Source organism: Psammomys obesus, unplaced genomic scaffold, assembly GCF_907164565.1.
Source record: "Psammomys obesus unplaced genomic scaffold, mPsaObe1.curated_primary_1811, whole genome shotgun sequence".
NCBI classification, from domain to species: domain Eukaryota; kingdom Metazoa; phylum Chordata; class Mammalia; order Rodentia; family Muridae; genus Psammomys; species Psammomys obesus.
Genome location: NW_026591497.1, coordinates 270,151 through 295,368, shown reverse-complemented (window position 1 = coordinate 295,368; position 25,218 = coordinate 270,151). Strand labels below are relative to the sequence as shown.

The following is a 25,218-nucleotide window of genomic DNA, read 5'->3' as shown; positions in this document are numbered from 1 at the left end:
CTATCTATCTATCTATCTATCTATCTATCTATCTATCTATCTATCTATCTACACACACACAAAGCATTAGAGAGAAATCAAACTTACTTATCCACCAGACCAGACAGGTACTTGTCAGCCACTCTCCTTATCCTCTTGTGAATGTGGTTGAAGTTCACCAGCAGAAACTGGGCGTGCCGCTCCAGCTCCTCTTCATTCTCTTTGGTCTTAGCCTACAGTGAGAAGACAGGTACCATAGGGTTTCCTGTGTGCTGCCAGCAGGCACATGCTGGTACTCTGGTGAGGCTTACCTTTTCTGCCATCATGTTCAGGAAGGCATCAAACACTTTGTCAGCAACAGCAATGACACACTGCATCATCCCTGAAATGAGAGGGTGGTTCCCAGGGATTAGGTGTAGTCACAAAAAATTACCAGTGATCTCAAACTCATAGAACTGCAGAGCAGCACACCTTTCTTTTCTGCTTCCTTGGCTCATGAAGTAACACCTGCCATAACCATCCTGCATTTGCCAAAACGAATATGGATGCAACATTATTAGCCAAGCTCCAGCCTTTTCCTAATTTTCACACCACATAGAATTTTCTCACATATCTTGCTGGCTTATAACAGATTCCTCAGTCTGTTCCTGGACTTCATGACCTTGATACTTTGAGAACACAGCTAATTTTTAGAAGGTTCCTCAATTTAGCTATCTGATGCTGGTTCATTAGGGTAGGACTTAAAGGACTTGGAGGGAATACTAGAAGTGATATGCTTTTCTTTTTTGTTTTTGTTTGTTTGTTTTGTTTTCCAAGACAGGGTTTTTCTGTGTAGCCTTGGCTGTCCTGGACTTACTTTGTAGACCAGGCTGGCCTTGAACTCACAGAGATCCGACTGTCTCTGCCTTCTTGAGTGCTGAGATTATAGGCGTGTGCCACCGTGCCTGGCTTTTCTTGGTTTCTTGAGACATGGTTTGCCTGGTTTGCTTTTCCTATGTAGCCCAAGCTATATTTGAACTCATGACAATAGTCTTACCTCAGACTTCTGGATGCCAGGGTTACAGGTGTGTGCTGCTGTACTTGGCTAATGTGTTTTTCTTGTCGCATTATATCAGGAGACTATGATATCTGGAGCTTTTATCTTTTCTGCTGTGAGCTGTCATCCTATGGTTTGAATAACTGTCTTTCCTTCCTAAACACATGCTCTGATCGCAGGAACTAAGTGCCACCCCAGAGGAGTGCTGAGTGAGTTAAAGCCACAGACAACACAGCAGTGAGGAATGATACTTTGAGATCTCAGGCATCTAATTTATTTCTGACATTTTGCCAGTCTTGGCCTCTTAATGGATTCTGCCTGCAGTAAGTAGTATGACCGCTCATTTGGAGTTTCCACTTATCTCCATTTCTTCTATTTTTATATTTATGGTTGTGAGCCTAGCCTTTAACGGCTGAGCCATCTCTCCAGCCCCATTTCTTCTATTTTTATAAACTGGAGCTCTTTAAGACTTGGCTCCCTTTCCCTATTTTGCATTTATTCAATAATTCAATTGGTATGGATTCATGACATATAGTGTGTGTGTTTGTATGTACATACATATGTACACACCATGTATGTACCTAGTGTCTGTGGAAGCCAGAAGGCCTTAGATCCCTTGGAAATGAAGTTTTGGATGGTTGTGAGCTGCCAGTGGGTGCTAGGAATTGAACCTGGGTCCTCTGAAAGAGCAGCCAGTACTCTTAACAGCTGAGACATCTTCCCAGCCTCAAGTACCTCTAATCTTAAAGGTGAAAATCTGAAATGCAAGCTGAGGATGTATCTCTGTTGAAGAGTATTTGCCTAATAGTTGTAAGGCTCTGGGTTTGATCCTCAGCATCATTAAGGGGGGAAAAAAAAGTCAAAATCTGAAATGCTCCAAAACTGGCAACTTAAAAATTTGTTTTTGTAAAAATTATTTATTTGTGTGTCTCTTGTGTTTATGTGCATGTGCGTGTACAAGAGCCCATAAGGACCAGAAGGGGTGTTGGACTGACTCCTTGGAGCTGCATTATAGGGATATACCCGATGTGGGTGCTGGGCTCCAGCCCTTTGATAAAGTAGTAGGGTCTCTTAACTGCTGAGCCATCTCTTTATTCCCCAAACTGGTTTGTTTAAGAGGTGACATGGTGTTCAAAAACTTTCAAATATCAGAGTCTGTCATGGCAAAACCCCACCTGCAATATTGATACCCAATTGGTAAAGGCAGGATCCCATAAGTTCAAACACAACCTGAGCTGTATTACCTGGTTCAGAGAAAACAAAACCTAGCCAGAAGGGTGGCACAGGCCTTTAATCCCAGAACTGGGGAGGCAGAGGCAGGCAGAGCTCTGAGTTAGAGGACAGCTGGGCCTACAGAGTGAGCTCCAGGACAGGCAAGACTACAAAGAGAAATTCTATCTCGAAAAACCAAAGAGGGAAAAAAAGAAAGGAAGTAAGAAAATAAAACCCAAACCAAGTAAGTGCACATGGTGCAAATAATCACACACATAATGTAAAAATACACTGAAAACCCATGTGAGCTATTTACATAGTATTTACATTGTACTGGGCGATCTAAGTAATACAGAATGACTTACAGCATACCTACAGGTTTGTATAGCTTTTATGCAAACTCAATGGCTGTTCCCGCCCCACCCCTAGACACGGTTTCTCGGTGTAGCCTTGGCTGTCCTCAAACTCACAGTGGTCTGCCTGCCTTTGCCTCCCTGAGTGCTGGGATTACAGGCCACCTTGCCTGACTCCCCTTTGTCACTTTATAAAAGGGACAACAGTATACATACCTCCAAATATAGTCTACTCGTTTTTGTTCTGAGTGCTGGGATTACAGGCCACCTTGCCTGACTCCCCTATGTCACTTTATAAAAGGGACAACAGTATACATACCTCCAAATAAAGTCTACTCGTTTTTGTTCTACATTTTATATTAAACTTTACTCTTTTTAGAGTATCATTATGATTCATACTGTTCATACTGTAAACTTGTTTCAAATAAGCACACTTATAAAAAATACTATTTACATTCAATTTATTCTAATTTGATCACTAAGAGTCTGTTTAACTGGCTCCTTGATCCCCTCAGCCTGCTCTTGATGTTTAAAAGCAGTACTACCTTCTGGCATCAGAAAGATGCTGCAGACCCATAAATGACCATCTTTGGAGCCTTGTATTTATTTATTTATTTTGCAGAAGCCAGTATTAGAGACCAGTGTCTGGATGCTGGCACACTTGCGCATAAATAGTAGACTCCTGTTTTGAGTCCTTGCAAAATAGGAAAGATGTATTTTAAGATTAAATTAAAATTTCTTTTGTGGTTCTGGGAATTGAATCTAGGGTCACATACATGCCCTCTACCACTGAGTTATACCCTCCCTTTTCATATGTGTTTTGTATGCTTGTGTGTACACATATGTGCACATTTATACACGAGAGTAGGATACTAAGTATTATTTTCTATCACTGTTTCCCTAAGTTTTCAGACAGGTTCTCTCACTAAACCTGAAGCTTGCCATTTTCGTTAGGCTGGCTGGCCAGGGAGCTTCAGGAAGCTGGCTGGCATACACAGCCATTTTCAGCTTTTACACGAGTGCTGGAGATTTGAGCTCAGATCTTCACAGCAAGCACTCTTACCTATGAGACATCTTCCCAAAAAGCCTGATTACCTACCCCAGCCCCTCGACAGCTTCTCAAGCACCATGCCCTGCCTCTGAACTCTTTATGTAGCTGAGAATGACCCTCAACTTCCAACCCTCCTGCCTCCACAATCAAGTGCTGTGATAACAATGGATACTTAGCCAGGCTGGATGGCGTACACTGTAATCCCAGAGGCAGGCAGACCACTGTGAGTTCCAGACCAGCCTGGTCTACAAAGCAAGTCCAGGACAGGCAGGGCTACACAGAGAAACCCTGTCTTAAAAAACAAACAAACACAAACAAACAAAATAAAACAAAAAACCAACCCCCAAACCAAAAACCAGTGTGTACTAGTATACTCGGTATATGGTCTGGGAATTGAATATAGGACTTTATGCCCACTAGGTAAGCACTCTACCAACTGAACTACATCTCAGGCCACCCTGCAGTATTTAAAAAAAAAAAAAAAAAAAGTCTTTGCGGGGCTGGAGAGATGGCTCAGTGTTTAACAGCACTGGATGCCCTTCCAGAGAACCCAGGTTCAATTCCCAGCACCCACATGGCAGCTCACTACTGTCTGTAACTCCAGTTCCAGGGGATCCAACACTCTCACACAGACATGTATGCATGTAAAACAGCAATAGTTATAAAATAAAATAAATCATCTTTGAAAAGGAAAAAATTCTTTTACATTTATTATTTATTTTTTATGCACATGTGCACTTGTATTTCATTGAGCAAGTGGATTACGGGTATCAGAAGACAATTTATAAAATCAGTTTTCTCCTTCCACCATGCAGGTCCCAGGGATCAAACTCAGACTGTCAGGCTTGGCAGCAAGTGCCTTTACCTGCTGCGCCATCTTGGTGGTCCTGGTCCTGCCTTGAAGTACTTTTTGTTTTGTTTTGTTTTGAGACAGGGTGTGTAGCCTTGTTTGTCCTGGAACTTGCTCTGTAGACCAGGCTGGTTTTGAACTCACAGAGATCCACCTCCTTCTATCTCTCTAGGATTAAAGGCATGCACCACCACTGCCTGGCTCTTGCAGTATTGTTCAAGGTTATATATTTTACAAAGATGTTTCTAATGGAGTATGTAATTTCATATAACTACTTTCTCTATGTGAATAGAAAACAGAAAATATTCTTTTTTTTTTTTCCTACTCAAGCTCAATTTATCACAAAGTACCATAATAATAAGCTTACCAGATTTGTCTTTTTGAATAGCTTTATCCTCAAAGTAGCAGAACATTACCTGGAATCGATCTGGATCTGTAGAACGCAGTACCCTAACAAGAAGAACAGTTTTGAATACATTTTGCAAAACCTGACCCTCCCCACTAGAGACCTGGCAGTGTTTTGAACTGGTCTGGTTTAAAGGACAGCATCTCTGCCATTTATAGGAGCACATACTCACTTGGACTTTCCACAGGGTGATCTATACCATTTAGTACCACAGTCCCCTCTTTCTCTTTTGGTTTTTTGGAGACAAGGTTTCTTGTGTAGTTCTGGCTGTCCTGGTACTCACTCTATAAGTAGCCTGTAGATCTCTATAGGTACTTACAGAGATCCACCTGCCTGTGCCTCCTGAGTACTGGGATTATAGGCATGCACCACTACTCCTGGCTAGAACCAAGACTCTTCTTAATAGTGCTGGCTGCTTTACTCCAAACAGAGCTATCCTGAATTTCTCATCAATAGGAGGCTGGTGAAAGAAGCCAAAGCACACTCATTTGATGACACATCACCACTGCCAAAGGAGAGGCAGCTTCATGCATATTGTGGCAGAAAAATACCCAAAATATACTATTAAATGAGAAGAATAACATGCAGTGGAACAGGTCCAGCACGGCCCCACCAACAAGTTCCTTAAAGGCTGTGTGTGCTCATGTGTGCACAATGCCTGAGCAGAGGACACCGAAGGGGGTTTGTGAGCAAACACACATGGGCATCTCTCAGTACGAATGAAGGAATTGGGACTAAGAAAGTAAGACCTGCATAAAATAAAAAAATAAAAAAAAAAAAAAAAAGAAAAGAAAGACTGAGTTTCACTATGTAGCCCTGGCTTGCCTGGAAATTGCTATGTAGATCAGGCTTGCCTTGAACTCACTGAGATCCAACAACTCTGCCTCCTGAATGTTGGCTTTAAAGTCATGTGCTACTATACCTGCATTCTTTATTTCTTTACCTTTGGCATAGACTGTGCCAATTCTTGGGGTTATTTTGTTTCTTAAAAATCTCACTTACATGTGTATGTGTCTGTATGCCGTGTGTGTGTGTGTGTGTGTGTGTGTGTGTGTGTCTGTGTATGTGTGTGCCTGCCAAGTCCAGAACCTTCAGATCACTTGAGGCTGGAGTTACAGGACATTGTAAACTGCCTTATGTGGGTGTTGAGAACTAAATTCAAGTCCTCTAGAAGAACAGCAGGTACTCTGAATCATGGTGTCATCTCTCTAGCTTCTATTTCATTTTTTTGAGCTCATGTAGCTCAGGCTGGTCTCAAACTCATACCTATCTATGGAGAGCTACTTATTTGTCAGGCTGCTTGGTTACTGAGTTCTCAATGAAGAACATGTTTTCACCCTGGCCTTCACCTGGAGAGAGGGATAGGCAGGATGTTTTGCCAAGTCTACTTCCTTTTGTTTGTGTGAAGTGCTTTGCTCTGACTATAAAAAGGAACTGTGGAATAAACTGTGTGTGACAGTTTCTACTGGCAGCCCTCTCTAACTGATCTTGTATGTAGTGTGTTATTTTTAAAATTTCCTTTCAATTCTCAGTCTCCACTCGGGAACTGTTTGACTCTGCTGGCGGGCTCTGGCACTGATCCCCTACCTTTGCTTCACAAGTACTGGCATTTTATTTGTATAATTAGAAAAAAACCCTGAATTGGGCTCAGTGGTGCATGCCTTTAATCCCAGCACTCTGGGAGGCAGAGGCAGGTATATATTGCTGTGAGTTTAAGGCTACCCTGGTCTACACAGTGAGTCCAAAACAACCAGGGCCACACAGAGAAACCCTGTCTTGAAAAACCACAAAACAAAACGAAACCCAAAAAACCCACTAAACCAAAGAAACCTGACTGGGCTAGCCAGACGGCTCAGAGGGTAAAGATACCTGCCTCCTCACCTGACAACCTGAGTTTGGTCACTGGGATCCAACGGCAGAAGGAGAAGACTGACTCCTGCAAGTTACCTCAGAACCCCTGCTCCATGCCGGGCATCCGTGTGCCACAGTCATATACATATATAAAATAAATAAAATATAAGAAGACAAAAACAAAACACCTATAATCTTTAGGGAAAAGGAAGAAAAAAAGAAATAAATCCATGTGCTTGAACCATAGCTGTATTAAGAGCTGTTTAGGTTCTAGGGGCCACAGAAAGACAACAGGGCATAACAATCTGCCAGTCTCCACAGCAGCCTTCAGGAGGCGCCTGAAGCCAGGCTCTAAGTAAAGGCATCTATCTGTGCAGGCTCAGACGATCTTAACTTCTCACACAGGGATGTCAATTTTTCCTAATAACCAGGAACTGGGAATCAAAGTCTCATTCTTGAATCAGAGCTTTGGGGTTGTTCCATGCTGGCACAGGAAGCTTGATGGAATTTAAGGGAGCTACCCCAAGCTACGCTCAAGCGCCACACTTGAGGGGTGGGAGATAGCCTTAAAAGCATGTTGATCATGGTTTGTTTTCCTTTTGGTTTCTTTCTGTTTTTTTTTAATGCGGTGCTGGGATGAGCCTTGTACTTGTGAGACAAGAGCTCTGCTACTGAGCTGTGTCCTTAGTGCTCTGGCTTGTTTTTCTTTGAGGAAAACGAGGGAGGAGCTACACTGACGCTATAGAGATGGTAATGAGATGATCATCTTCTTTACACTAACCGTCCTATTCTATTCTATTTTTTAGATTTACTTATGTTTGTGCATGAGTGTGTGCACATATATCTGTGTGTAGCCCGGGTTGTTCTGGAACTCACTATGCAGAGCAGGCTGTCCTGGAACTCACAGAGATTTGCCTGCCTCTGTCTACCAAGTGGTGGGATTAAAGGTGTCCTGCCTCATCCCCCCACAGTTGTTTGTTTGCTTTTTAAGTGGTTATAGGTCTTAAGAAGAGTTGAAAAAGTCCAATGTCTATTGAGACACAAAAGTTCAGAATTTTCTCCACTGTGAGGGCTCACGTACCTCATGTATTCCAGCCGATACACAGACAAGAGATAGGTAGACATGGCAAAGTCCAGCTTGTTGATGAGGGCAGACACCTCGGGAGGAGGATCTAGCAAGTTGATGATGGTACTTCGGAGCTCACTCAGTTCAGCCTGGAGGGAAAGAAATACCCAGAGGCTCGTGAAGTCACCTTTCCAGGAGAAAAGAAAAGATCTGTTGTAATTTCTTTCTGGACAGTTTAACAGGAGTGAGAAGAGAATCATACAGGGGTAACCGTGTCGTTTTTCATGGCTGAGTTGTACTGGAGAACTGATCGAAGAGGCTCTTTGCTGGGAAAGGTAAGCAGTGGTGACTTGGTAGCTATTTCGCAGACTCCCTCATACCATTCTTCTGGCCAGAGTCCTGTAAGAGAATGGTGTACGAGAGATAAGGGCTGGACGTACAGATCAGTGGGCCACCTGACGAATATGCATGAATGGGGCCATTTTCCCATCACAGGGTAGGTAGAATGAGAGAGGAGACAGGGGGAGAGGGAGGGAGGGAAGGAAAAACGGAGGGAGGGAGAAAGGGAGAGGGAAGGAGAGAGAATATATGAGAATATGGAGTATCTAGTTCAAGAAGTCTATACGGTATTGGCTCTGGCAATTTCTAGAGTACTAAGACAATTATTCCCACAGTGAGACACAGAAACAAGTCTGTTATCTAATTTTGTGTGGGATGTGGCATTCCATTGGGAAGTGTAATATTTGTGGGTACCTGTAGGAACAAGCAGCTACATTTGGGCTCAGTTCAAATGTACTCAGACTCTGAGGTGGTTGAGTCTGGCCTCAGCTGTTTCTACTGCACACTCAGCCTTCCCTGGAGAGATACCATTCCCTACCTGAGCCTTCCACAGCGAATCCCATCAGCACAGAGTAGAGCCAGAAGTCCCGGAAAAGCTTCTGTAGCCTAGGTTTAGCCTCTTTGATGGGCGGCAACCGTCGGGTGAGCTGACATGGAGGAAGGGAGAAAGTATAGAAGAATTTTACTAGCAAATAACCTAAGTGTTAGGTCAAGCACACATTCTCCAAGAACTCCACACCAGTCAGAAAGGATGCAAATGTTTAGGTACACTGAGCAGTGGCTGATACTCAATTACTGTGCCAGTTAGCAGGTTCCTTCTCTCACTGTTATATGGAATGCTAAGGTGTGCCAGGCACTGTGCTGAGAGCTCACTCAAGGGCCTTCTGTCTAACTGGGAGGAAAACAACCACAGTGGGTGCAGAGTCCCTGGAAATGTCACTGTGGTCCTCACACAAAGCTTCGTCAGGCAGAGAACAGAAGATAGCATCAGTTGCTATAAGAAACCTCAGATTCCAAGCCTAGGGCTGGGAGGGCCTTCAGAGAAGGTAACACAATTAGAATGGCAGACTGAGCAATAACACCCCTCTCCTGGTTTCTCTATGTAATAGTACCCGCTATCCTAGGACTCTTAGACCAGGCGGCCACAAACTCACAGAGATCCGACTACGTCTGCCTCCTGAGTGCTGGGATTAAAGGTGTGTGCCAATACCACCCAGCTCTTTTTTCTTTTTTGAGATAGGATCTCACTAAATAGGATAGGCTGGTCTTGAACTCAAGAGATCTACAGGCTACTGCCTCTTGAGTGCTGGGTTTAACGGTATTGACCACTACAACTGTCTGAAAAGGCCCTTTTGAAACATCTGACTCTGATCAGATGTTTGCTGTATGGAGACTATGGTCTTCCAGGTTTAACCCCAAGCCCTCCATTAGGAAACACAAGTACAGTGCACACGGTTGGTTACCGCCATGTCTTTTCACCTTCCAACAACTCAGGGTACAGCCTGCTCAGTGCACATATGTAATTAGACAGATACCACTGTTTGGTCTAAGTGGTTTTCTTATGGATAGTTTTTATTCAATTCTTTAAGTTCTCTGTAAAATTTTAAAATTCCATTATTTAAATGTTGGAAAAAAGCTGGGTATGGTGATGCATGCTTTTAATCCCAGAACTGTGGAGGCAGAGGCAGGAGGATCTCTGAGTTTGAGACCAGCCTGGCCTACATAGTGAGTTCCAGGTCAGCTGGGGCTACATAGCGAGGCCTTGTGTCAAAAATGAATGAATGAATGAGTGATAAAAGCTGTAAAAATACCTAACCTAGAAGTAAGCCCTGATATAGCAATAGCAAGATAAAGAGAACAGCAACAACACCTAACAACAAAGAACTAGAATATAAGTGAAAGACAGTTTTATTTATACTGGAATCAAAATACATTTAAATATCAGGGTGTCAACAAGTGTTGAAATCTAGGTTTTGGTTTTTATTTTTATTTTTTCAGTAGTCAGTTATAAGAGCAGAAAGTGGAATTGCAGGAAATATCCCTGATTTCTGGTTTAAGCCAATAAGGCTGGGAATGTAGCTCAGCTGCAACAGTGTTGTTTATCATGCATGAAGCCCTGGGGCCAATCCCCAATACTGCATAAACAGGGAGTAGTGTCCCATGCCTGCATTCCCAACGTCTAGTGGAAATAGAAGGATCTCGGGTACTCAGTGACTTTGATGCTAGCCTGTGTCACATGAGATCCTGCCTTCGGGGGTTAAAAAAATCTCAGGGGTTATATATAAACTTGCCATTTTGAATATGGCCTCTGTTTCCTGCTTGTGGCTCTTAAGCTATTCCAGTTGCTGTGCATGTTGCTTCCCTGCCATGAGAGATTCTTATCCTTCACGTACTGTAAGTCTACATAAATTCATCCTTCTATTGTCTTGGCCAGAGTGTACCACAGCAATAGAATAGTATAAAACGAAAGATGTGCCTCCTGGCTCCTCCCTGGTTTTCTCTGTGAACATGTACACACAGGTTCTATGAATGAGAATGGTTATCATTTCTGAGTGTCTACTGTGCTGGTCACTACTCTGACTTCATTTTTACATAGTAGGTAGAGTTATTCTATTTTAAAGTTATTTTTAAAAAGTTGTGTGTGTATGAGTATCTCTGCATTTGAGTGCAGGTGCCTTTGGAGGCCAGAGGCAGAAGAGCCCCTGAAGTTGGAATTACAGGCAGTTATGAGTCACTTGTTATGGGTGCTGGGAACTGAGCCCAGGTCCTCTGTAAGAGCAGTAGTGTTTCTTAACCCATTGAGCCATCTGTGGTGTTTGAATTAGAATGGCCCCTATATACTCATGTTTGAAAACTTGCTCCCTAGTTGGTGGACCTGTTTGGGAAGGTTTAGGAGGTGTGTCTTGGAGTGAGGTTTGAGGTTTCAAATGACTTGGACCATTTCCATTGAACTCTTGCCTCCTGTTTGCAGTTCATGTAATCTCTCAGCCTCACTCTGCCATGATATACTCTAACCCTCTGGCAACATAAGCCCAATGAATCATTTCTTTTGTAAAAAACCACGGCAATAGAGAAGTGGCTAACACAGCACATCTAGTACCTCATCACTCTTTCTTTACAGGAGAGAATGCTAACTATAATTTCAGTCAAGGTGCTCAATATGGTTTCTTGAAGACAGGAAAGTGGTACCCACATACCACTCTGCAGGGAAGATGCAAAGAGAAACAGCATTCAAGTACCAAGGCACTCTCACATGGGCTCAGAGCCAGGCACGGCTGAAGCCAAAAACCTGAGCAGTCCCTAGTAGGCTGAAATGAGAAAGAGTCTCTCAGAGCAATGTGACAGTGCTCTTGGTAGAAAAAGGTGGAGCTTACACTTGTAGAAACACACACCCACCCACACAGTACAATATAATCCAGATATACTTATTTGCTAATTATAGGCTGAGGAATTGCAGTAGAAACATTTAATTTTAAAACTTTTTGAGGGCAAGACATAGTGATTCATGCCTTTAATTTCAACACTCAGGAGGCAGAGGCAGGCAGATCTCTATGAATTTGAGGCCAGTCTGGTCTACATAGTGAATTCCAGGTCAGCCAGAGCTGTAGAAACCCTGTCTAGAAAACAAACAAACAAACAAACAAACAAACAACCCAGTTTATATATTTCCTAACTCTCTCCTTCACTTTTCAATGAGGAATAAGCTTTCCATGAGCTTATGGTGACTCCACCTATAGTGTGCAGCCAGCCTTCTCCTCAGAGAGGAAGATCAAGCAGGAGGTCAGTCATGGCTCCTAGACACTGAACATGCCTCAGGTATGCTTAGCTTCAGCAAGATATCCTGAGCAAGACAGCAGACATGCTGATGCAGATAGAAACATTCAAAGCCTCAGCCACCAGAAGAGCTGTAGTTTGGAAGTAGCTTGCTATTAAGCAGTGATCAGAGACACAGCTGAAGGTTTCTGCTGACAAAGTTAGTTGAGCGGTGTTTGGATTAGGACATGTTTGCTTTGGGAGATACACAACAGCCTAGCACCAAAGTTCACCCTGAAATCCCGCTGTTGGCCCTTGCTGGTTTCATCTCTGCCACGCCACTGCTCACAGGCACAGAGGTAAGCTTGCTTTTTAATGTTTTTTTTTTTGTCAATTACAAATTTTCATTTTTGATGTTTAGAGTTAAGCAACTGATTTCTTTATTGAAGTAAAAAAAGAAATACCTGCTATGTAAGGGAGCTATAAAAATGAACTCAGTGAAGTGACCAGCACCCAGTGGACACTCAGAAATGATAACCATTCTTATTGTTGAGAAAGAGAAAACATTAGTACTTTAAAAATTCAGCATAAAATTCTACCAGTTGTATTACTGGCACAATTGACAAAACTAGAATTGGAGACAAAGTATTACATTTATTATACTTTACATTGGAAATTAGACATGGCGGCACAAGGCTGAAATTCTAGCACTTGAGGGGTTGATGCAGGGGAATGAGCTTATGGCCTCTGTGTAACTATCACCCCAGGGCAGAAAACATTTTCTCCCCAAATTAGATAATTGTCTAGTACGTGAGTATGAGAATATCTTTCTTCAGAAGTCCCCCTAAGCATACTATTAAACGTCAGAGGAATGTAAGAGACCTCACCTCAAAAGGCTCAGGAAATATGTATACATGTTGATACATATACATGTACACACACCACACAAATACCCCTCACACCACATACACACACCACACCCCCACACGCTACACCACATACACATACATACACTCCACATACATACCCTGAACACACACCAAACACCCCTACGTACTTCCCCCAATAAACCACACACACACACACACACACACACACACACACACACACACACACACACAGGAAAATGTAAAAAGCCAGTGACAGTAAAGGGGACACAATGGCTGCTCAGTTACTCCATTCTTTCAATTCTTCTGTAAGCTTCAAGTTATTTTAACATAAAAGACTTCCATATTACTGACAGCTACTTTTCTCCCTTCCTGCTTGTTTGGTCTGATTCTGGAGACATCAAGGGGTATTCTTTATGACACGTGACCAAAAAGGCCATGTAACTACTCCATTCCATGTAGCTCACAAGAGTATGCTCTATGATATTCCTATGAAAAAACAGTTTTGAGTTTATCTTAAAATTATAGTACTTCAAAAATAGCAATTGAATACATACACAACTTACAAGTATTTTTGAAATGCCTTCATTTTTTAATCAAACTGACCAGCAATTTTTTTTTTAATCAAAGATTTACCTGTTAGAGCTCTCATTTTTCTTTTTCTTTCTTTGTTTTTGTTTGTTTGTTTTTTTCTGTGTAGCCCTGGCTGTCCTGGACTCACTCTGTAGACCAGGCTGGTCTTGAACTCAGAGCTCCACCTGCCTCTGCCTCCCGAGTACTGGGATTAAAGACCTGTGCAACCACCACTGGCTGAGCTCTAATTTTTCAATGCATAAGAACGAACGAACAAACAAACAAACAAACCCTTTACATTTTCTCCTTTCCTAGTAAGATAATAATGGAAAATATGGCTTATAACTTTTGTACATACAATGTAGGAACAGAGTATATAATGCTAATCCTGTAAACCAAACCACACTGGCTTCCAAGAATACACTCTGAATTCTAGGATAAGGTGAAGAACATCTTTACTATGTGGGCTTAGACTAGGCTCCTTGAGCCCACATTAATTCAAATTGGCTTTTGTTTTGTTATTTAACATTATTGTTTCTAATTACTGTTTTAGCCAAGGATACTTTTAATTGTAATCATAAAGACTTCCATTAGGTTGCTTCTGTTCTTCCTTTCTGATTTCATAAAGACATTTTATTTTTATTTGTGCAAATGCATTTGTTTGTTGAAGTGTACCATGTGTATGCAGATTGCCAAAAGGGTATCAAAACTCCTTGGAGTTGGCTTTGGCTGTGACTGGAGGGCTGCGATCTAGGCTCTTGTTCCTCTGAAGAGCAGGAAGTACTAACTGCTGAGCCATTTCTCTGGCCCCATTCTTTTCTTCAATTAAATGTCAATGATACTCATACCCAGTACTAATGCAGCTTCGTACATTAGGCTCCATTTCTAGAAACTGTTCCACATGCGCAGACTATGCAGCCACTGATCTCAGCAAAGTGCTGAGCAGAGTCAGACAGATTCAAGGTCAGAAACCATGTGACTCTTTCTCCAAAACAAGCACTTCACAAGTCTTTCAGCGAGTGTCCGAGCAGTGACAGGTCCTATTTCATCCCAGCACTGAAACAAATAGGTATGGTGTTACAGCCTGTAACTTAAGAGGTGGAGGCAAAAGGATCAGAAATGTAAGGTCACCATTGGCTACACAAGGTTTTCTGCTAGCCTAAATGCACAAAACAAAAGCTGCTCAGTTAGGATTAAAACAATGCTGGGAATTCTAATTTTAAGCATATTACAGGGAAAAGGCCCCAAGGACAAAGACTGGCAACAGCTGTTCCCCAAGCATGAGTGTCCTGGCACTCTAAGGCAAGCAAGACAGAGCACTTGACATCAGGGAGCCAGAGGCTTAACCAACTTGGCTCGGATCTAGTCATCAATCCCCACATTTTGATGCTAGGTACTGAACCCTGGTCCCATGCAATCTGGCTGAGAGTAGTTAATATTTATCTACATCCCTAGCTGAAACCACTGCCATCTCAGTAGCCACAGTGGGAAGGTACATTTCATGACAGGTTAAAATGGCGGTAGTACTTCAAGTAGGGTGTCCACAAAGTTAGTCTCTATCCTGTCTTCAGGTCTCACAAGTCCAAATACTTAAACATGAGCCAGTAACTCTTATTTGATATAAACTAGCAACAGATATTCTAAACCAGAAAATAGTTGCAAGCACAAAACAGACTCCCCCTTTCCTAGAGGATATATATAGCTGGTGAAACAGGGAAGCAACAAAAGAGAGGTGATCTACCTAGTTAATAGCAGAGAGATGAAGACCAAATCAAAGCCACTAGGCAGAAAAACTGGATTTGATAAGTCATCAAGGCCTTCCCGGGAACAAGGCAAAAGAAGAGCAGATAAAGACAAAAAACAGTCTATAAAATACCTTTCTTGTCTACAGACCTCTGACCACAGACCCTGTTTGCAGAGTAGAAAATATTTCCTTTGTCCTGACAGCAAAATTCTCCTCCCTACAAGTTGTCACATAACTTAATCGCCTCTGGGACTGCAGCAGATGCACGGGACACAGGACACACCTCCTTTCAGTGGGTCCTGAGAGAGTCTTGCCAAGTTCTAAATGACTGCAGAGTACAGCTATCTTAACTGTATGTTTCTAGGAGGCTGGCTCGTGCACATTCATAATCCCTCCTTCTCCCCCAGGGGAGCAGGGGTTTGGACTTACAGGTAGGGCTAAGTCCATCCACTGGAAATCCCAGTCCCACCTCAGGTATTTCAGATACTCACTCTAGCTCATCTCTGGCTCTCTGGGCACCTCTTCTCTCACCCTAAGAGGTACAGCCACCTCCACCCCTCATGTCCCACACTGTGGCAGCACTATCTGAGCTCCTGATCCATTTCCTGCCTGTCAGCAGGCAGACCTCAGTACCTCCAGTGCCAGGTGTGTCTCTGGAGACAGATGAAGATGTTGGTGAATGAAGGAGAAAGAAACTCTAGGAATTTCACAGGTTCCCTCTTTTTCATGCCATTAAAGAAGGCATACTCAAATCAACGAACCAGCTCAGTAGGTGCAAACATGGCTGTCTGAGTTTCATTTCTAGAACTTGCATAAAGGTGGAAGGAGAGGACAATCATCTGACTGTGGCATGCATGTTTATGTGTGGATGTATGTGCATACACACACACACGTACACAGGTGAATAAATGATAAAAAAAAAAGTTGAGCTGATGAGCTGGTTCAGCAGGTAAAAGGTATCTGCTGGCAAGGCTGATGACCTGAGTTAAATCTCTAGGACCTAAACATTGTCCTAGGACCTCCACACATATAGCACAACAAACTTGTCCACCCCCACAATAAATACAAAAAGTTTAAAAAAAAATTGGTTTTGTTTTTTGAGACAAGGTTTCTCTGTGTAGCTTTGACTGTCCTGGACTTGCTGTGTAGACCAGGCTGGCCTCAAACTCACAGCAATCTGCCTTTCTCTGCCTCCCAGAGTGCTGGGATTAAAGGTGAGCACCACTGCCTGGCTGCAATGAAATAATTTTGAGATTGGGGGTCACTACATGATAGAATGTATTAAAGGGTTGAAGCATTAGGAAGGTTGAGAAGCACTAATCTAGGGGCTCATAGATCCCAGGAGATGATTGAAACATACAAAACACTAACACCTAGTGGTATGTTTGTTTTTTTTATCAGATCCTCTTCAAGTTTAACATCTAAGCCAGTGTAAGAACTGGTGCTGTGAAAGGCTTCTGTGTTAAACCACAGAAAACCACTGTCTGCATGCCAGCCAGGCTGCCTCTCACTGTTGTCTGTTTTCATACCAGGTTTAGCTCTGCAGAAATGAAGCACCCACTCCACCTTCTTCTTTCTCTCATCATATCTATGTGTGTTGGGAGCAAAAGCCATGCAGAGCAGCTAACCAATGAAAACCTGACCATGTCCTTCCTGCCTGCTAACTTCCACAAAGAAAACACAGTCACCAATGACTGGATTCTGGAGGGGGAAGAAGATGATGACTATCTGGATCTGGAGAAGCTCCTCAATGAAGATGATGACTACATTTATATCATTGATACAGTTTCCCCAACAGACTCAGAATCAAATGCTGGGAATATCCTGGAGCTTTTCCAAGGCAAGAGCCGGATCCAGCGTCTTAATATCCTCAATGCAAAGTTTGCCTTCAACCTTTACCGAGTCCTGAAGGACCAGGCTACCACTTCTGATAATATCATCATAGCACCTGTTGGCATTTCTACTGCCATGGCAATGATATCCTTAGGCTTGAGGGAAGAGACCCATGAGGAAGTACATTCAGTTCTACACTTTAAAGACTTTGTCAATGCTAGCAGCAAGTATGAGATTACCACCATCCATAATCTCTTTCGAAAGCTGATCCATCGCCTATTCAGGAGGAAATTTGGGTACACCCTCCAGTCAGTTAATAACCTTTACGTTCAGAAGCAGTTTCCCATACGGCAGAACTTCAAAGCTGATATGAGAGAGTTTTACTTTGCTGAGGCCCAGGAGGCTGACTTCTCAGATCCTACCTTCATAGCAAAGGCAAACAACCACATTTTGAAGCTCACCAAAGGCCTCATAAGAGAAGCTCTGGAGAATATAGATTCTGCTACTCAGATGATGATTCTGAACTCTATTTACTTCAAAGGTAAGAAGCAATTTTATGATTCTCAAAGGAAACTCACACTTCAGCTATCTGGAATACAAAAAAAGAGTTAAGACCTATATTGTAGCTATAATTTATGAAGGAAAATAAGACACTAGGTTGATTAAGGGGCAGGGAGGAACATGATGAGGTGGTAGCTACCAAGATCTGTTATTATTTTACATTCATTGAATTTCCATGTGGTAGGTATCAGGGTGTTAGAGTTATCAGAGTTTTTGTTTTACAGATAAATTCACCAAAGCATAGAGGTAAGATGCCTCAAGGTTTAGGGGCAACGTTCAGGCTGGATTTCAGTAAGCTATCTTTAGTGATTTATTAATTGGAGGAAATAATATAAACTACCCTTTTTAGTGGTTGGCTAGTGTGGATTAGGGTTTCTTCATTCCGCCTTCTCAATTATCAGTGAGTAGGAATATGGAGAAAAGGCTAAAGAAATATGTTTGGAAGCTGTTCAGTGACAATAACTGTTAGAAATACAACTTCTTAGGGTACGCTTTGTGTTTGGAGGCAGGGTCCCCTCTGGAGCCAGGGCTAGTTTGGAGCTTACTATGAAGACCAGGCTGGCCTGCTAAGATCAGCAGCACGAGCCACCACAACCAGCTTCTCAGGGCACCTTTGCATCTATGGTGGGCAGGAAATACATTATTAATTCTGTTCCTCTTGTTGTTACCTTTTCCTTTGAGACAGTTAGTTCTCTCCTTCTATAATGTGGGTTTCTGTGATAGAACCCAAGTTGGAAGGAGATCTTTATCTGCTAAGCCATCTCTTTGGTCTTAAATAGTTGTTTCTTCAGCAATTCTTATAGGCCAGGCATGACAGCACTTTTAAAAAAAGTACTATCTCCCACTCAACATATATGCACAGGTGTAGACCCAATTAAAAACTATTTTTTTAAAAAAAGGTCTTGTTATGTAGCCCAGGTAGATCTACAATTAAAGACCCTCCTGTCTTAGATTCCTACAATGCTGGGGCTATCCAGAAACAAAACAAAACAAAAAAACAGACTTTGTTGTTGTTTTGGTTTTTTTGAAACCAGGTTTCTCTGTGTAGCCTTGGCTGTTTTGGACTTGCTTTGTAGACCAGGCTGGCCTTGAATTCACAAAGATCTGCCTGCCTCTGCCTCCAAGAGTGCTGGGATTAAAGATGTACACCACCACGAGGGGCCTACATCCAGACCTCTTACTGGAATCTGATCAAAATAAACTTCCATCTTATTTAAGCCAAAGAGTAGTCACAGAGATGATTCAGCATCAGCACAACTGCTGCTCTGTTCAGCTACTTTTCTTTGTTATCACTGAGTTCAGGATCCAGTAAGGGAATAACTGCTGGGAAGACAGTACATCTTGTTTGCCCTCGTGGTTGTACTGCTCCGGAATGAGGACAGTGTCTTTCTCTTGGTTTCTGCTTGTAGAGCCTCTTCTGACCTGTCAATGTACTACACATAACTCCCAGTTCTGTAGAAAAGGTATCCAGCCAGGCTAGGCACCAAGTAGCACAAGGGAGGCTAAGACTTCACTGGGCTTGAGAGTGCTGAGGTCCGAGCCCCAGAATTCCTTCCAAACTGGGCACAGCACTCAAGTTTCAATGAGGGTATGGCTAATGGCTAAATCTCTAAAAAGCCTGTGACCATACACAGACAGACAAACATATAGTACATATCTGTGGTGAAAATATAATTTTCTTTTTCATTAATAGTTCTAAGTACCAGTTTTGAAACTGAGCAAACAAGAATCTAAGACTTGGGTTCACCCCTTCTCATTTGTATGACATCTCTTATGGAAAGGGTAAGACTGAATCTAATAGGACTATAGAGAGATCTGAAAAGACAGTGATGCAGTACTTGGCCCTGTGTGTTGCAAACAGTAAGAACATGATGAACTTGATGGAGTGAATATAATACAGTATAACATAACAGGAAGTATGTATGATATTGCTAATAGCATTTGTTTTCATGATCAATTAGCCTACGCTTGGAATGGCTTCAAAACAGGTTGGTGGGATACCACCAAAGCCCCCAGTCTTAAAAGTTTGCTGGTTGCCACAGACTCTAAATTAATTAGTAATACTTGAAATTCTGAACCAAGTGTCAGCACTGGAGCAGGTGGAAATGTAGAACAAACTAGACATGATCATATTATCTCTTAAATAAAGTAATCCATGTTATACTGAGGTGTAAAGGGCCTTTCTCCACTGGGTTGGAACACTGACTTGGTGCTGGGAATCAGAAGAGTGTTTCTGTTTGTTTGTTTGTTTGTTTATTTTGAGACAGGGTCTCGCTATGTAGCCCTATCTGTCCTAGAACTCACTCTGTAGACCAGGCTGGCTTGAAACTCTCATAGATCCGCCTGCCTTTGGAGTGGTGGAATTAAAGTGTTCCACTAAGCCTGTCTGAGAAGGATGCATCTTAAAACTTAGAGAATTTTCTAAATATAGTTTTAATTTCTAATTCCCAAATCTCTGTTACTAATTTAAGTGTGTTCTAATTGCTTTGTTAGAGCCGCTTCACAACACTGCTGGAAGAGCAGTGATTTCCAAAGGGTCTGAAGCAGACTGTCTGCAGGAACTTTGTGACTATTGCAACTTGAGCTGGTATCTTACTGGGAGTGCCAAGGGCTTTCCACAAAGCACAGAAAGTCCCCTTACTGTAGCAAATTGTTTAGTTTAGAACCCCTGGTGTGGCTGACTTAGAGGCAGCAACTGAGCTGCAACCAGGAAGCAGGTCAGAGCTGTCTGGTGTTTAAACTTCTTCCAATGATCCCTATCTTTCTCATCTTAGCTGCTCTATATACTAGATGGAAACCTTGAACAAGTTACTTTACTTCATTGTGTCTCTGTTACCTTATTCAAAAAGTATGGATGAAAATTAAAACAATCTATTTATATAACTTCTAGGAGGTGAAAATGAGATAATACAAGAAAGGTACTTAGGCTTGGCATGTGGCCTCTTGGCAACTGGTTACCAACATATTTAATTATGAGCATCTTAGAGCTAAGATTTATTCTTGAATGCTAGCTCTACCCAACCAACATGGAAGATCCTGAGGACACCACTGTATCAGTTATGTATCCTGCCAAATGTTAGAGAATCATAGTGTGAGGGCCCAAAGGGCTACTCATTTTACAAATAACTAGAGTAGAGGCCCAGGCAAATTAAGGATCTATCAGGGACAAATAAATAGTGTTAGAATTTAACCCATAATACCTTGTGGTCTTTTAAATTTCTTTTGTTAAGACTCTGGGATTGGTCCTAGAGAGTCCTCTAGGGCAAATGTTTCAATGCTAAGACTACATTCTAAAGGAACATTCTACCTACTGCCTGCTCCTTCTGACTTACAGGAACTTGGATGAATAAATTCCCAGTAGAAATGACGCACAACCACAACTTCAGGCTGAATGAGCGAGAAGTAGTTAAAGTCTCCATGATGCAAACTAAAGGGAATTTCCTTGCGGCAAATGACCAGGAGCTGGACTGTGACATTCTCCAGCTGGAGTATGTAGGGGGCATCAGCATGCTGATTGTAATTCCACGAAAGCTGTCAGGAATGAAGACTCTTGAAGCACAGCTGACACCCCAGGTAGTGGAGAGATGGCAAAAAAGCATGACAAACAGGTACATAAGGTCATTTGCTCCTTTGCTGTCTCAGGCTGGGGTGTCTGGGAGTACTGAAGCCATGGCCAATTTCTGCCTCTTCTTTCCCTCCCTCCCTCCCCCACTTTTTTCTTCCTTTTCTCTTTGAGTCAGGGTTGCCTAATCTGTTGCCCAGATTGGCGTGTAACACATTATGTAGTGTAGAAAGCCTTAAACCTGCAGGGCTCCTCCTCCCCCATTGGGTTTCCAAATGCCAGGATAACGTGTGGGAGCCACACTACCAGCTTTGCTTGTTTGTTTGTTTTTTCAAGTAGAAGGATGCAAAAGAACCCAAGAATTGTCACATAGGCCATGCTTGTTGCTTGAATTTCTTGTTCAATGGGAGCACTGAGCTGTTTCAGTCAGTAAGGACAGGTAGCTTTGGGTCATCTTAGGAATAACCTTCATCTACTCTACTCTACTTTGTGGCTCTGAACCCAGTTCAATCAGCTTCAAGAAGAGATCAATCACATTACCTATCAGGACTCAAGGTGAGAAATAATAAAACAGGTGGGTTGATTGGCCCCATCCCCAGCTTTTAGTGTTTAGAATGTAAGAGGCTTCCAACAACAATTAGCTCTCCCCTTCCCTGACAGGAAATCCCAAGTTCTTTCTAATTCACTGAAGACTTGTTACTCATGATTTCCTTGATTATTTATTACTTATAGCTGAAACAGCTGGTCAAAATTTGCTCACTTATTATTGGTCTACAGCAGAAAAAATAGAGACAAGAATATTTCTGTGTTACTAGATACTTACTGGTTAGACTCATAATGAGAAGTAAAACCTGCTGGACAAGAAATACGAAAAATGCAATAAAACTAAAAATACTGCTGGCTATGGTAGCACACATGAGTAATCCCAGCATTGGAGAAGCTGAGGCAGGAAATAATGAAAGAGTGAGACCCTGTTTCAAAAAAACAAAAACACATGCCAGCAAGATGGCTCAGGAGGTAAAGATGCTTGCTGCCAAGGCTGACTATATGAGTTAGGACCCAGGACCCACATGGTGGAAGGACAGAACAGACATCTGAAAGCTACCTTCTATACATATACCACATACCCTGGGCAATATGCATGCATAAAATAAGCAAATAAATAAATAAACAAACACACATACTAAAAGTTAAAACAAAACAAAAAAACCCTAAAATACAAAATCTTAAAAGCAGACTCTTCGAGGAAGGTGAATTTCCCAGGTATATTATGTTATTAATTATGTGGATTTGTCTAAAAACTTCCTTCTTCCCCCCTTTTCTATTTATTTCTCACCTTGAGTCCTGATAAGTAATGTGATTGATTTCACCTCGGGATTGACTGAACTGGGGCTCAGAGCCACAAAGTATAGTAGAGGAGGTAGAGATTTATTCCTAAAATGACCCAAAACTCCCTGTCCCTACCTTCTGAATTCATATACTCATTTAATCTCCTTACCAGTGACTTCTCTCTGGGGTCAATGAGGCCATGCCAACCCTGAGTTCTAGTCCTAGTCCAGCATATTATTTCATCTCCCTCACCCTCTTTATCCCCAGCAACAGGGCACTGATGAGCTTCTAGGCTGGTCCACAGAGTTTAGCCTTTCTGGTTGGTTCTGTTTAGCATCTTTACTCTTTCTGTTACTTGGCTCTTCCCTTCACACTCCAGTCAGATCCAAGGCCTTCATGGTCCTTGCAAAAATCAGGTTCTTTTTATATAAAATAACTTGACATTTATTTGGATCCCATGCATATTTTCCCCATAGACTATAAGTCATCTCTACCTTACCTCTTATACCTAACACAATATGAATTCTTAGTAAATAGTTGTTTTACTATTTTGCTTACAGCATGATAATAAGGATTCTGTACATGGTCAGTCAGACTCAGTTTTCCCTGCTACTTAAAATCTATGGCTGTGAAACTCACTGATATATGGGCTAACTGTAACTAGACTTATGGTGGCCATTTTTTTTTTTTTTTTTTTTTTTTTACAAAACCCTCAACTGACAGTACCAGTATGTGAAGAATTGCCGTGTCAATTCTGTGGTAAATGCAACCCATTTCAGACCATGAAAATTTAGCAGGAAAAAATGTTATTTTGTCATTTGTATCCATAAAACCGGCTCCCTTCTTCTTCAACTAGAACTCGAGAGGTACTTCTGCCCAAGTTTAAGCTTGAGAAGAACTACAACCTGGTGGAGGTCCTCAAGTCCATGGGAGTCACAAAGTTGTTCAACAAGAGCGGCAACATGTCAGGCATCTCAGACCAAAGGATCACCGTGGATCTGGTAATGACTCCCTCATGCATGCTAGTCCCAGATCCTGCCTTGCACTATTGCTGCTTCTCTCCCCAACCTCCTGTTGGGTCTGTGACCCAAACCTTAAGGATACAGGGGGCAAGGTGACTATTTTGGCTCCCAAGGCTTCTCAGACTATGGACATGGCCAAGAGTGAATGCAATTCTAGTGCATATATGTATATGTAGTATGAGAGACACTCTGAGCACAATTACCAAGTGCTCAAAGGTCATTTAAGAGCCATTTTGACGTAGGTGTGATTTTGTCTTATGTTAGGTCTCTGGAGCTTTTCTCTGATAAGCCTTAATCAGATGCTCTACCATCCCTACCCCCCTCTCTGTGACAACCTATACAACCTGACTCCTTTTCTTTCTAATTTTAAACAGTTCAAGCACCAAAGCACCATCACAGTGAACGAAGAGGGCACCCAAGCTGCAGCTGTGACCACAGTGGGGTTCATGCCACTGTCTACCCAAGTCCGATTCACTGTTGACCGTCCCTTCCTGTTCCTAGTATATGAGCACCGAACCAGCTGCCTGCTCTTCATGGGAAGAGTGGCCAACCCTGCCAAGTCTTAAAGGTGGTGCTTTGGGCATCTGATGTAGTTTGGGTACACTCTGTAGTTCTGTTTTCATTCTAACAAAGAGGACATAGCTATTTTGATATGATAACTTATGTGGTTTACGATAATAATCTGAATTTTAGGCTCACAGAAAAGTTATCATACACTAATAAGCTGACACAGTAAACAATGCTGTAAGTCCACAGGAGGTAACATACCTAACTGTTGTGCCAGCTATTCCTCAGAGGTCCTGGCAGTACACAGCCTGCCTTAGCCCTGGCTCCTTTATCCTGAAGAGCAAACTGCCAGAGTATATACCTGACACTTTCTGCACAAGTAGTCTAGAATAATAAAAGGCCTTTATTATTCAAGGCCTTTTCTCAGTCAGATCCCCCCATCTGAATGGTATTCAGGAGGCTCATCCTTCTGGAGAAGATGCCCAAGTAGCACCATTCCTGCCCAGTGGAAAAGTAACCTCAACACATCTGAGATGTTGGGACTTAAGTCAAGGCCCAACGTCCTAAAGTCATGTAAATATCTCCTCTCCTGCTGCCTCATTGTTACTTACATGTATTCATAAGGCTCCATAGCCTATCCTAGAGATAAATAAAAAAAAAAACATATTTACCATGTATCTGTTATAATTTTTTCTCTCTTTTTAAGAAAAAGATGTAACCTTGGCTGGCTTGAAACTTGCTAGGAAGACCAAGCTGGGCTTGAACTTACCAAGGTAGACTGGCTGGCCCTCACACTTGAGGGTCTTGTAGGAAGTCTTAGTTACATGGACTCCGTATCACTAATGGTAACAGCTGAAAAAGAGTTGCTATTTGCTAGTGCAAATGCACATGCCTACGTCTGCCTCCTGAGTGATGGGATCCATAGAAGCATTTCCACAACACCCAGAATAATAATATTATTTTTTTTTTCCAGCTCAAATAACAAAGGGCACACTGAGAACCACTGCATCCTTGAGAAAGACACAGGCTGACAGATAGTCTCTCAGTGAGGCACCTGCTTTAACTTCACCTCTCAGATGTGGTCCTGTTGTAGGTAAAGTTTGATGGGGCTGGCAACATCCAAGGAATATGACTTGGGATCATTCACAACGCTCCAAAAGGCATGGAACAAGATGTGCCTATAGTGGGGAGACGGTCAGCTGTAGTAGGAGCAGCAGTCATAAGCTCTGTGGGGGTGCTAACTCACTGTATCCCCATACCTTAGAGGAAGAAGTTTTATTTCCTCAATAATGTAAGAGCTGTAA

At 42.3% G+C, this 25,218-nt stretch overlaps 2 protein-coding genes across 2 annotated transcripts in view; one reads left to right on the top strand and one right to left on the bottom strand.

The window, feature by feature from the left end:
• Nucleotides 1-25,218, bottom strand: part of Pi4ka (phosphatidylinositol 4-kinase alpha) — a 124,458-nt gene that overhangs the window by 35,649 nt on the left and 63,591 nt on the right. The window contains exons 20-25 of the mRNA XM_055610278.1: nt 8,682-8,790; nt 8,067-8,203; nt 7,820-7,953; nt 4,849-4,931; nt 291-361; nt 88-212 (exon numbers count right to left, since the gene is read on the bottom strand). Coding sequence (XP_055466253.1) covers nt 88-212; nt 291-361; nt 4,849-4,931; nt 7,820-7,953; nt 8,067-8,203; nt 8,682-8,790 — 659 coding nt within the window. The remainder of the gene's footprint in view (nt 1-87; nt 213-290; nt 362-4,848; nt 4,932-7,819; nt 7,954-8,066; nt 8,204-8,681; nt 8,791-25,218) is intronic.
• Serpind1 (serpin family D member 1) lies at nt 12,185-24,589 on the top strand. The gene is made up of 5 exons (XM_055610279.1): nt 12,185-12,255; nt 16,633-17,474; nt 20,829-21,102; nt 23,242-23,386; nt 23,782-24,589. The coding sequence occupies exons 2-5, from the start codon at nt 16,649-16,651 to the stop codon at nt 23,971-23,973; spliced, it is 1,437 nt and encodes a 478-aa protein (XP_055466254.1). The 5' UTR covers nt 12,185-12,255; nt 16,633-16,648; the 3' UTR covers nt 23,974-24,589.